This window comes from Pongo abelii, chromosome 13, assembly GCF_028885655.2.
Source record: "Pongo abelii isolate AG06213 chromosome 13, NHGRI_mPonAbe1-v2.0_pri, whole genome shotgun sequence".
Classification (NCBI taxonomy): domain Eukaryota; kingdom Metazoa; phylum Chordata; class Mammalia; order Primates; family Hominidae; genus Pongo; species Pongo abelii.
Window position 1 is genome coordinate 54,785,189 of NC_071998.2, and position 14,225 is coordinate 54,799,413.

Genomic DNA, 14,225 nt, shown 5'->3' on the forward strand with positions numbered 1-14,225 from the left:
TTAAACAAATAGTTCATAATGGGAGATTGTATAAAAATGAAGGAGCCAATTTGTTTACTTGCACCTGGATAGGTTGGGAAATTAAGCCCTAAAATAGTTCCTTGAAGATCAGAATCACTAACACTCAGAGGCTCACAAATTGGTTTCCGAGACTCAGAGTTGTCACAAGTCTGTGTCCATGAGCCTTCCTGCAGGTGTATTAATAAAAGGATTCAAGAAATGCTAATAGTTTCTGAGGGTCAGATTAGGACTCAGTATACAAAAAGTCTTTTTGACAACTGGAACTGTCTAAAATTGCGGCTAATAACCAAGATGAGGACGTTGCCCCTTACTATACAGTATCAAGCAGCAAAGACTGACAAGCCACTTACAGGTTGCTGTCAGGGAAGTTGGGCATAAGATGGAGGTTTGGACACAGTGACATCTGAAGCCCCTTTCAGTCCTTATTGTTCTGGCAAATTAAGGTCTTAGTTTTAATTTAGTCTCCACACTTAGGCTTTTGGTATTATCCGGGATGGTTCAGAACACCCCACTTTCATTAAACATCTAGTTTCCATACTCCTGCTGTACAAAGCTGGCAAAGCAGGTACAGAAGAGAAATGAATGAATGTCATCAGAGCATCCTTTTAAGTGCTGCTGATTGCCTCTCGACATTCTTGAACCAAATCAGAGTAAGTTTAGAATGTTTGCTAAGTTGGCTTCCCCACAAGCCCACTGTGAGCCAAGGATTCAGGTGCATGTGATTTATGAAGGAAGCACTTGCAAGAGAACTCAGGAGAGGATGGGGAAAGGGGAAAAAGCAAGGCACGGGTGCCAATTCAGGTGGTCTCAGCTTAGCCCAATCCCACAAGGAGCTCTGGAACATAACATCTATCTCAGCATTTGTCTCACTTTGAGGCAAAGGAGCACTGTTTAGTAATGTTTGTGTGTGTGTGTGTGTGTGTGTGTGTGTGTGTTTGGGGGGGGTGAGGATGCTAGCCATTGGCTCTAAAGTACACAGAAGCTGGGGCACGGACACACTAAAGCTGAAGGGCGGCAGCACATTGCTAATCGAAGGGATCAGAGGGGCTCTGGGCGGGGCATCAGTAGTTTTTGCCACATCTATATCACCTGTAATCTTTGAAAATTCTCCATTAGGAAGGTAAATTACGAGAGGATCACGTTGTCTATTTTAGACATATTCACTCACTAAGAGATTGTAGCTTCCTTTACATAAAGAATTGTGGCTCCTTCTTACAAATCTGATCGGCGGTTAGTGATTAAATGATTTACCATGATGCTGGTCCCACACTGCTGGCTGCTGTGGAGTTTTAAAAGATTAAGAGGCAGTCAGCCTGGCCCTCGTGGACTGACCAACACAATTGTACAGATTAAATTTATAACAAGAAACAAAGCCCCAGTGCACATGTCCAATCACAGGAGTGTTGAAAGTGGATTCTGCAGTTCTTCTTGTACCCTGAGAGGCCCAGTGTGGACTGGTCTGGTCAGGGGAGGCTTCATTCAGGAGGTGAGTCATAAACAGGATCTTGGAGGAGTTACATTAGGAGGAGGGAGTCCTTTCCCGGCAGGAAGAATGAATAGTATACTACGTGGGAAGTTTGCAGACAGTGAGATAGGCTCTTGTCAGGACCCAGGGAAATATGCATTCGTGGTACGTGGTACAGTCACAGTATGGAGGTGCTTAATGTCTTAGCCTTTTGAGACTTGCGTGTTAAGCAGTACATGAAGATATTTGTACCTTGAGTATAGCACGATAAACTCAATTTTAGGAGAGTCCATTTGATATCACAGGATGGATTGGTGAGAGACAAGAGCCTGAGGCAGAAATGCAGCAAGGAGTCGGTATTTGTGGTCCAGCCCCATTGTGCTCTGTGAACCCACCCTCTGTGTGCAGGTGCCTGCAGGTTCTCTCCACCTGGATGTCCAGGAGTCATCTCAGTGTTAACACATTCAAAACCAAATTGCTGATTTACCTCCAACCTGCTCCTTCTCTGATCTCTTTTGCTGTTCCTCGGGCCAAAATTGAAGGCCATGCTTGGCTCCTGTGTTTCTCTCATATTACACAGTGAATTCAGCTCAACCTTCAAAAGAGCACTTTTGAAGGTCGAGCAATTCAGCTGGACCACTTCTCACCCCCTCTGGTTCCCTTAAGCCGTTGGCCTCTTTCATCCAGATTGTTTTAATAGCCCCTAACCAGACACACTTGTCCTCTTCCTGTATTCTGCACAGTAATCAGAGTGAATCTTTTATAAGATAAACCACTTTCTTTCCTGCTCACACACTTCCAGTGGTTCACCATTACAAGGAAAGCAAATACTGAATCTTCATGTGCTTGAAGGCCTCACATGATCTGACCTCTGGCAATTTGTCCAGCCCTACATCCTGCACCCTTCCTCTTGCTCCCTTGCTCACTCCTCTCCAATGACTGTTTTCAGAACCCATCAGTTTGTTTCCTCGGTAGATTTCATGCCTTTCTGCATATCTTGCTCCATCGCTTCATTCAGGTTTCAGCCCAGAATGTCCAGTGTACAGAGGCCTTCCCTGACCTCCACATCTAGAATAGCATGTGGGGAGCATGTAGATAGAGGTGTGCATCATCCCTACAGAGTCTGATTGAGCTCTCTGGAAGGAGCGAGGACCAAAAAAATGACAGTGGAGGAATGGGAAGAGGAAGAGAAAGGGAAGGAAGTCAGAATCAGGAGAAAGAGTAAAGGGAGGTATCCTGTCTTAGCAAGGGATACTGAGATCAGTCTTAGCAAGGGATACTGAGTTCAGTGACTCCCTGGGTCAAGATCATCTCATTCAGGATCAGAAAGTTACCATGACAGTGCCGCCCCATCCTGAGAACCAGGGGTGATCGTCAAGGGAACGGAGACGGGGCCCTGGGACCACTGTGTGTGTGCTTAGGATGCAAATGGTGAGGAATGATGAGCACCATGCTTTATTTTTGTCAATTGCAGACATTCATGTTACTAGTCCAGGATGGAACCAAGTGACAAATCTGCAGGGGAGGGGACAGTGAAAACCAAACAGAAGTGGTCCATTTTGTTTTATTGCTTCAAATCTCTACTCCAACAAAGACCGCTTTCCCTAAAGGGCATGGTGTCAGAATATACACAGTGGTGATAAGGTATGCTAGAGACTTTTCCAGAGAACTTGGCTACCCAGGTTCCTTCCCTCCTGAAACAAGCTCTGAATGACAGGCTTCGGGCTAGAATATAAAAGAGTCAGGCGGGCTCAGTGGCTCACGCCTGTAATCCCAGCACTTTGGGAGCCTGAGGCGGACAGATCACAAGGTCAAGAGATCAAGACTATCCTAGCTAACACGGTGAAACCCCATCTCTACTAAAAAAAAAAAAAAAAAAAAAAAAAAAAAAAAAATTTAGCCAGGCGTGGCGGCAGGCGCCTATAGTCCCGGCTACTTGGGAGGCTGAGGCAGGAGAATGGCATGAACCTGGGAGGCAGAGCTTGCAGTGAGCCGAAATCGTGCCACTGCACTCCGGCCTGGGAAACAGAGCAAGGCTCCATCTCAAAAAAAAAAAAAAAAAAAAAAAAGAGTCATAAGAGGAAGAGAAACTGTGTTAGCCTGTGCAGTGTAGTATGGTGTGGACACAACGAGAAAGTTGGGGGTGGGCTGTTTTATGAGCCAGTATAATGTAATGTCTGAGAGCATAATTTGGGATTCCCTCTAACACACCGAAATCCAAGCCTGACATTTAGTAGCTGTGTAATTTATTTTAGATTTCTCATCTCTACAATGGAAGTCACAATAGTATGTACTGCATAGAGTTGTGAGGCACACAGTATCCAACATACTGTAGAGATTGGTGTATATTTATTTAATTGAAATGCAGTGTTTAAAAGTGTTTCCTGTTGACTATGCACTTCCAGCCCTTTTCTGTGGGATTCAGCTGCACGATGCTCTCTCCTTCCTGACCTGAAACAAACCGTCATATGTTAGTGGTTTTAAAGTACATTGTAATAGTATCTATATCAGTCAGGGTTCTCCAGAAAAAGAGACTCACCAAGATAAAAATCTATATATTATGTGTGTAGGAGTGTGGGGAGAGATAATAATTTCAAGAAATTGGCTTTTGAGATTATGGGGGCTGACAAGTCCGAAATTTGTTTCAGGGCAGGCTGAAAACTCTTGGGCAAGAACTGATGCTGCGTTCCAGAGGCAGAATTTATTCTATTTTTTAGTGAAACTTTAGTTTCTTTTGCTCTTCAGGCCTTTCACTGATTGGATGAGTCTTGCCCAGATTGTAGGGGATAATCTTCTGTTTTTAAAGTCAACTGACTGTAGATGTTAAGCCCATCAACAGAATTCCACAGTACAGCAGTCACACACCTAGATGAGTGATTGAGTAACTGGATACTAAAGTCTAGCACGTTAACACCTAAAACTAACCAGCACAGTAGTCACACCTCACAGCTCATATGGGCTCTCAAAGAAGGGGAGACAAAGTGCCTATGAGATTGTGGATATTTATGGTGGAGCCCTTGTAAGAGTTTCTTATTGTACCAAGACTAAGAGACTTATTGGGGAATGCAGGGTGACCTCAGACCTCATTTCTTCCTTCTCTCTCAGTGTTACACCCCACCCCGGCCAGGCTGACCTCCTTGAAGTTCCCTCCTTCTGGAACTCTCTTGCTCTTCATCCTTAGCTAATTTCTCCAACTCCTCAAGTCTTTCCTCAAATATCTCTTCTCAAAAAGGTCAAAATTCTCCCTATCACTCCCAATCTCATCTACCTTTATCTTCTTTTTCTTTTTTCCATAGCACTTGGCACCTTCTCTACAATTTATTTAGTTAGTTTACTGTTTATTATCTGACTTCTCTAGAATGTAAACTTCTCTGAAGGAGTCTTTGTTTTGATTGCTATTGTATTGCTGGCCCCTAGAACAGTGCCTGGCATATGGTTGAGGCCCAATAAATATTTGTTCGACAAATGAATGAGAAGGATACATCAGGGCAGAGCCACTCTGGAACCAATGGAGTGTGGTTAGGGCAGCTGAGCCGAATGATTCCAGGAACACCGTTCACATAGATTACAATGTGAACAAAGGTCCTTGGTGTCATGCAACATAGCAGTCCTTTGAAATAGGTGAATTGACAATCAGTGGTTTCAAATTCCACTTTTCTCTGCAAAGAGCAGTCAAGAATTTGTAAAGGGCAAGTTCTTTGCTCTCTGCTAAGAGCAGGTAATAAACTAGATTGAAATTTTTTAACCTTTTTTATACCTGTGAAAGAAAATACAATCCAAGTTGTTTTTAAGAAATGAGCCTCATTTAACCATTTATTATTATGAGGTCTGAAGAAAGGCAGATGTGTTATATAGGAAATTTAAGAATTTCTTCGCGTGTATGGCCCTGGGCTTAATGGTTACTTCTCACAGGAGATAACATAAACTTTTAAGGTCCAGATGTCCCAAGGAGGCTTCTTAGAAAATTGCCAAGATATTTTATGATGACAACAAGCTACAAAACATGACATATTCATCCCTGCATAAGTTAGAACTTACCTTCCCAGTATCTCCAAGTCCAATGACTTGCAGACATTCCTAGCATTTGTAGGTATCCTCTCCTCCTGTGACTTTTCCTAGTATCTGCTAACTAGAGGCCCAAAGTCACTACTTCAGAAATCTTTATTAGTCACAGCTGATCAAGGAAGATGAGATAGTAAGGTTTCTGTTCCTACATTAAAAAATGCTAGGTTTTTATAATTCACTGTTTCCACAGTTCATTTCCTCTTTCCATAAACAGAAAACTATCAGTTTCTCCTCATAAAAATTCTTGGAGACTAGTGGTTCCAAAAGTGTAATCCCCAGACCAGTAGAAGCATCATCACCTGGGAACTTAGAAACGCATCGCAGACCTACTGAATCAGCAGCTCTGGGGTGGGGCACTGCAGGTGATTCTGATACATCCCCAAGATTGGGAACCACAAGTAAAGACCCTCCCTCCTGTCACTGAAAAATTTCCCTCTATCTTCTTTAACTATTCCTGACAGCTAAGAAGATGTTGGTAAAATATACATTATGCAATTTTTTAAAATAAATAGTTGGGCTTCTTATTCCAAATATAAAACTATGTTACATTGAAAGACACCCCTCCCAAGAGATTCTGCTATGTGCCTCCTGCCTCACCCTTTAGATCATTCCTGTAGTAGAGAATGTTTAAAAACCTTAAGGGATCTGAAAGCCCCTTTCCTGGTCTGAAGATCTGTGGGGGATACTACACTTCCATATCATGATTGCATTTCTATGCATACGGCTCTCCTTTGGAAATTTTACTTAAGGTTCCTAAGCTTGTTCAATTTAAGAAGCCCTTTCTAGAACCATGCCTAATCCCAGAGAAAACCAAATTAACTCTCACCACAAAGTTGTATGGACTCACACTGTTGGAAAACATGAATATTTAGTGAAGCTAAGAGAGAATTGCCCGTCTTTGATGCCAGGAGTAACCCTAGCCGTGAAATTCCTTGCAGAGACCTCATTGGTACTGATAACTATAAAACCCTAGAGTAGTTGGTAATAGAAAGCAGAAAAGCATCCATGTCTGCCCTTGGTAAAACATGTGGACACCAGATCATATTTTAATGATGGAAGATAAATTAAAAGTGATCACCAGAACTCATTCCAAGCCTTGAATTTTTTTTTTCCAGTTTTTCTTACACGGCATGTGTTAGGTTAGTACCAAAATAACAAACATACCTTCCAAAGGTCCTGAAAGAGTTAGGCACTAATACAGACAGTCCTGGTCAGAGATTGGAATGTGCCACAGTTGAGGAAATTACAACAAAGTTATGTCTCAGTCACTACCTGTGTTAAATGTCCCTTCCCTGTATTTAGGGTCACTGTGCCACTTTTATATTCTTGGGCTAAGACCTGGACATGCATTTGTCTCTTTATGAAGCTTTCTGAGACCCAAGAAATACTTCTCTCTAAACAGTAACTTACTGTTGTATGTGTGTGTTTGTCTTTCTTTCTGATCAGAATTTGGTCATTGTCATTGCCAGTGGTGTGCTGGTAATGTATAGCAACCAGCTCTTTAGATGAAAAACCCTGTTTGTAGAATTGCCAATTTCCATGGTGTAAATACTTCCCTATGACCAATTTCAAGCTGTCTGTCATCATTGCATGGAAAGTTTGGAAAAGACGCACAAAATTGACACCTCAGATTGGTGCAAGCCAGCTTTGGCACATCATTTGAATGTAGAAAATTTAGAAAGTGTTAAGCACCTGCCTAATTGAAGAGACTACCCAAACAGGCTAAGTGTGAGCAACAAGGCTGTTTATTCACTCCGGTGCGAGCGGGCTGAGCCTGAAAAGGGAGTTAGCAAAGGGTGGTGGGAGTGGAACTGGTTTTATAGGTTTGGGATAGGTAGTGGAAAGTTACAGTTGGGGCAGTTTTTTCAGGCAGGGGAAGAATGTCACAAGGTGCGGGAGTTCACATGGCAGGATATCACAAGGTTGATTGATTATTTAGGGTAGGGCAGGAACATATCACAATGGTGGAAAGTTGCAAGGTCGGTTAATCAGTTAAGGCAAGAGCTAGCTGTTTCTTCTTTAGTGGTTCTCCTGTTGCTCAAAGCTTTGTGACTCCAGGAGGCCTGTACCTGTGGGTCACAGGGTCACAATGGCTCAACCATGGTGTAGCCCGTTCAGAGGACCTTACAGAAAGCAAAAGAAAGGATTTTAAAAAAGGGAAGGAAATCAATTCATAATAGTACTACTGAAAGCAAAAATCAGTTTTAATGTTCAATTATATCACTTTCTGATATTTTGTCTATTTTTATGTAATTATCATTTTGTATATATATAACTTTGAGTTTTGTTTTTATGTTCATGAATATCATTTTAATGGTTGCATAATATTCCATCAAATTGAGGTAAAATCATTGATTAGCCCTATTTGTGGACATTTAAGACATTTTAAGTTACATTTTCTGATTAGGTATTGCTATAAATAATGCTATTTATTATTATATATATGTGTGTATATTTTGGGGGGGGGTACAAATCTTCTTTAACACCTCTGGCTATTTCCTTAAGACAAGTTCTAGAATCAAATTATTTCAATTACGGACCTTGAAAAAATATTCCCACATACCATCTAGACTGTTTGTACCAATATTCACTCCTACGAACATAGTTGAACAATGCCTCTCTCACTGTACCTTCACCACTACTGTTTTTTTTAAGTTTTTGATAATTCAGCAAGTAAAAAGATGTTTTAACATTGCACTTCTTTGCAAGTGTGCGAACATTTTTCACGCTTATTATCATTTCTGTTTCTCCTTTTTTTCTTTTTTAACAGTTTCTGTTCAAGTCAAGGCTTTATCCAACGTCTCCTTCCCATTTCCACCTCCCCACCTTTTATCTCTGGTTTCGTCTTCTATTTCTCTTCCCCAGGCCCCAGGCTCACCCTACTTGACTCTTACTTCTCTGCACAGCATCCAGGCACACCACCGGGTAGGCAGGTTCTTCCCCCATAGGTCTGCACGGCTTATTCCTCACTTCTTTCAAAGCTTTTTATAAATGCCATCTTCAGGAGGCTTTCTTTGATCTCCTATATAAAGTTGCCATCCCTTATTCCTACTCACTGTCTTGCTTCTCTGCATCACTTTTCTCCATAGCATTTATCACCATCTGAGGTTGTATATGTTTTATTTGTTCATCATCTGCTTCCCCATCTAGAGTCTAATTTTGACAAAAGTAGTCAGTATTCCTAGGGTCTAGAGAAGTATGTAACAAACACTTAATATTTGTTGACTGCATAAGCATACTCTAGCTCTATATCTAAAGGTTTAGTCTTGTCTTTATAAAATCCATTTATACACACACTCTTTAAATACCAAAGATGATTACCATTTGCAATATTTGTAACAAATATATTTCTAGATTGCTTTTAAGGTATTATGTTTTTGTACAAGCAGAACGTTAATATTTTTATGTCACTAAATCTTACATTGTGTTTTTTTCCATTTCAATTATACTTAAAAAATTCTTATTCATTAAAAGATCAAATAACTTTTCACCTAGTTTATTTTAGCATTTTTTATTGTTTGATTTTTTTTTACATGTAACTCTTTAATGTATAAGATCTAAATTGTTCTGTTTTTATGTAACTTACTGTTGGAGTTTTGTTGCTGTTAATCACATTGTTTTATCTTTGAATCATGTTCCATAATATATTAAAATTTAACTTGAGTATTTTCCTTTCATGGAAAATCTATAGGAGTTAAATCTCAATGGGCATTTCTTAATCATCTCTGGGATGTTTTCATGACAGTGTTTCTATTTTAAAAGCACTTTCCAAGATGGACTAAATCTACTTGAGTTTGTTGTTGTTATCGTTACAAGTTCTGATAAGATACAGAGCAAATAAAAGGAAGTATAATAGGAAGTTGAGTTGCCAGAAGTGGAAATATCAAGGACTGAAGTCAAATCCGCCTCTAGCCACATTTTTCCAGAAGCTCTTGCCAGGTGTTATTAGGATTGGAGAACTGACCCTTTTATTGACACTCTGTTAAGCTCTGTGCCTTACCCGTAGTTGCTGCTTGATAAATTTTTGTGGGCTGAGTTGCACTGATATCCCAGGAAAATATTCCAAGGACCAGCTTTCCTTATCGATGTCTCTTCCGTTTTCTCCTCTTAGTTGCGGTCCAGCACAGAGCTCCATCCAGACCTGCTCACAGATTGCCTCACTGTGCAGCCCCTGCAGCCGGCCACTTCCCCTAGAGATGCTGCTGCTGAAGGGACCGTGGGACGCTCCCCTGGACCTGGGCCTGACCTCTATTCAGGTAAAGACAGCAAACGCAGAGCCAACCACAACTACCCTTTTTTAGGCCTTTTACTCTGGTTAAAAGGAATGCTTACATGAGAAAAATTTTCCTAAGATCGTCTGTGTTGTTCTTTATCAATGGGCTGCAAATTGCTCTCCACCCCTTCTGATTCCTGAGCTGGGTGTGGCAGCAGATTGTTTTTTCTCATAAAGAAATAAAATAAAATAATGCATTACCCTTTTAGTTATGGACTTCTGCCAGAAATTCAGTACACCCAACCCTCGCAGTTATGTTACATTTACTCCCTTGATTTAGACTCAAAGGAAATGTTTCCTCCTTAAGCAGGTAGCAGGCTGCATGTGGATTTCTTAATGAAACAGTTGTTGTCATCTTTGTTTTAAAAGGAAGCCCCAGGTCTCTAAGGAAATTTTCACATCAGCAAACCAACTTATAAGAATGTTCATTCATGTTTGCCAACCATTGTGGGAAAGGAGATGGGATGACACTCCCAGACCACCTTCCATCTGCCTAGGTTTGAATAATAGGTGACTATATTTGGAAAATTACATGTATGTAGTAAAAAACAAAAAAAATAAGAAAAGATTAATATACCATAAGGAAGTTATTTTTCTTTTTCTCAGCCTGCATTTTTATGCATTTTCTACTCTCTGTAATGGTGATATACTTATGCAAACATAATTAGTGATTGTCCTTACATATGGAACACTCTTACAGTCATGCTATGAAAATGAAAAAAAGATTTACCAGCTCAACATTCCAGACAATGAGAATTTTCTATTTTCTGTGGGTTGCAGATACCACCCCCACCCCCATCTGATTCCAGAGCCAGGTTTGGCAGCAGACTGTTTTTTTCTTTTGAAAAGTATGAATAAGCCATTAGAATTTAAAATTTACAGATGCATTGCAGTGGAATGGGAGAAAGACATCCTTGTACAACGTTTCAAATTTGACAGTTCTCAGTTGATTCAGATGCAGAGAGAAAGGGCAGTAAGCAAATATTGCAAGAGCATCAGTCATCAAAACTGGGCCTTAGTGATGGCCCATTGGACCTTTATCAGTTGCTTTAAGCACTTACTGTTAGGGACAACATAGCCTCTGCTTTTTGAGACACAGGGAGATGAGATGAAGAAGGGTTGACCAAACTTACAGAGGTTTCAGGTACAGGTTTCATATACAGACATCAAATATATCAATGTGCAGTGTTACCAACACATACATAAATATTTTGTATTTTATATAAATATATATATATATATATGAAAAAGCATGACTAGCTTTTGTTTTTGTATGTCTGATTTGTTCAGTATTTGATATATGAACATTTATTTCAGCACATTAAATTAGCAAACAATTTTAAACAGCCTATAAAGCATTCCCCTACTACTTCAGTTCATAAATCTATGATCTTACTAAGACCTGGAACCCAAAAGTCAACAGTCAACGCTAACCAGAAATGATTGAAAAATGGCCTAACATACAATATAAATGGTTTCTAGTGATGGGCTAGTCTGGCTGTATTTAATCCTCTCAGAAATGGGTTTGGGAAGCAATGCTATCCATAGCTATGGAAAACATTAGCACCTTTGTTGTATGTAGCATACAGCATATGGCTCATTTTCCAAACTCTCACATTTGTCTTGGTGTCTGTTTTTATATGTCTGGTAGTGTTTTTAAAGTTTTAGAGTTTTAAATATCTTAAGGTTCAGCTTGAAATGTTTTTGTCATTCCAAGCAAATGTCCACTTTTTGTCCATGACTCTTTTCTATATTTGATCCTCAAAAAGATTTTGAGCTCTGGAATTTGAGCCTCCGGCTGTGGTAGGTTTGCCTCCTAAGGGGCAAGGATACCTAAGTTGCTTCAGCCATCAGTGGAGTGTCTTCAGGTTGACCCACATTTTCCATAACTCTGAGAACACTTGAAACATGCAGATGATCATATTGCTCAACTTTGTTCCCAGAATTTTACTTCTCCAGGTAGCTTATCACTGTGAAAGTTTACCCTCTCTACTTTTTTTTTTTTTTTTTTAATTGAGATGGAGCCTCACTCTGTCAACCAGGCTGGACTGCAGTGGCACGATCTCAGCTCACTGCAACCTCTACCTCCCAGGTTCAAGCAATTCTCCTGCCTCAGCCTCCCTAGCAGCTGGGACTACAGGTGTGCACCACCACACCTGGGTAACTTTTTGTATTTTTAGTAGAGACTGGATTTCACCATGTTGGCCAGGCTGGTCTCAAACTCCTGACCGCAGGTGATCCACCCACCTCGGCCTCCGAAAGTGCTAGGATTACAGGCATGAGCCACCGTGCTCGGGCCCTACTTCTTTCCTTATTCCTCCTTCCCTCAGGTATGATTTTGCTTTCTAACTTTCTTCCTTTTAAAAAAATGTTACGCCTTTTGTTTTGCAGAGTAGGCAACAAACCAAGAGGCAGAACCAGGCAGGGGAAAAAATTACAAAACAAAAATTGTAAGCCTTTCTTTTAAAGTTCTAGAAATGTGCTTGTCTGGAGTGCATATTAACATCCACTGCAAACCTTCGCCCTAGGTCTATGGAAAGAAGCCAAACCATGAAAAATGCCAAAGGTGCAAAAGGAAACTTCATCAATTAGTTAAATGTAAAATCTGAAGTGTTAAGACAATTTGATGAAGATTAAGACTTGGCTAAATAGCAAAAGTACTTGGAGTTATTCCCTTTTATGTTCTATTATACAAAATCAAGAAAATATTTGTTTAATGATTGTCAGGCACTTCTACCTTTAAGTGCTAGTACATTAATTTATCACAAAAATATTTTGATGGAAACCCGTTGAGTATTTATGAGCATAGAATAGAAGGCAGTTAAATTTGGCATTGAGCACCATAATCTTTCAGAAGCCACAACGATTGAGGACTTGTGGTGTGAAGAAATCATGGTTTTGCAGCAGAAATTCTTGTCAAGTATATGATGCTTTATAACATTCTAAGAGAAGGATAGTTTGCACAGCATGAAGATGAACAGGGAAGATGGCAGTTCTGGAACATACAAGTCTTGCACTTCTCCTGAAGTGTTGCCTTCCCTCATTGAAACAAACTTTTCAGGTTGAAAAGACAGAGCTTGATTGGAAAGGATTGCCTGAAAATACTTTTATTTCTGTGAAAGATAATAGTGTCCCAGGTTAAAGCAGCCAAATATCACTTGAGGCCATGCTGAGGATGACTTTAATAAAATTAAGGTGTTTACTTGTCTACTATTCTGAAAATTCCAGGCCTCCCCAAGCCTGCTTCTGAGCTAACCTGAGAGCAATGTTGTAACCTAACAGGAAGGCCAAGGCAGCAATAAGCAGGCCTCAAGGATGGCTCATTTATATTTTTTGCCCTTTTGTTCAAAGGTTCCGTGTTCCATATAATAATGCCCCAGGCCAGGCCTGTATATTTAGATGATTTATCTGATAGTCTAAGAGGGACTGTTTCATAGCCTGTAGATCGAAGTGTGAATGCCACTTTCAAGGCTTAGTGCTTGTATATCTTCTGGTGAACACCTGTGATGAACTAATGATATATAGAAGCCCATACTTGGTGAGTCTGACATCATGGACAGTGTGGAACAGTGCCTGGTCTTGGCAGGGAGTCCATTTATTAACAGTGAATGCTGTATGGAAGATGATCTGTCCCATGAATGACCACAAAAATTATGGCTCCTTTCAAACCGAAACTGTACTACAGATTCAGTAAAACATGACCTTCCTTAGCAAATGACCTAAGCCATGAAGACCTCATAGAGGCCAGTGTGGTTGAGATGTTTGAGTCCCACAGAAACGACTCATCAAGGATGAGCTAACACAGCTGGAACAAGAAAAATCTACAAGAAGAAGGGAATTTTATTGATTCCAATTGTACTGGGTTATAAAATAATTGTTATGTTTAGAGCTTACAATTCCTGTTGAATTATCCAAATTTTGAATGCAACCTTAGATTTTTCAGAAAAAAAATAGATGTTTTGTTCAGATAATATACGGAAATGTAGAAGGAAAAATACTTTTTTTGGAGCAGGATTATTTGAAGTCACGTGTTGTTGTTCTCTTCCCTCTACCCTCCTTACTGGGAGGCGATGGCTTCTCTCTTACAATATCATTACTTTTTATAATAAATAGCCCCATATAAAAATCTATACAGGATTTAACAGAAATTTGTGAAATAGTTACTATTTCATTTTAATGTAATTTTATGGTACATGTTTTAATATGTTTTCTACATTCTTAAATTGAGTATATTTGCTGTCGTGGGACAGCTTGCAGAGTTATGTTAGAAATAATTTTCTGTAAAAGTGCTTCATATAGTCTGTTCTCAAAAAATGGTTATTAAGTTAGAGATTTATTAGAGGGTTCTAAACTACCACACACATTTCCCAGTAGGTTAAACTTTATAGGAGAGTTGTGAAG

At 40.0% G+C, this 14,225-nt stretch overlaps 1 protein-coding gene across 3 annotated transcripts in view; it reads left to right on the forward strand.

The window, feature by feature from the left end:
• The window catches only part of GLIS3 (GLIS family zinc finger 3), a 512,085-nt gene that overhangs the window by 421,818 nt on the left and 76,042 nt on the right, over positions 1-14,225 (forward strand). For all 3 annotated transcript variants that reach the window (XM_054519981.2, XM_009244473.4, XM_009244474.4), the window contains one exon: positions 9,663-9,807. In XM_054519981.2, coding sequence (XP_054375956.2) covers positions 9,663-9,807 — 145 coding nt within the window. The remainder of the gene's footprint in view (positions 1-9,662; positions 9,808-14,225) is intronic.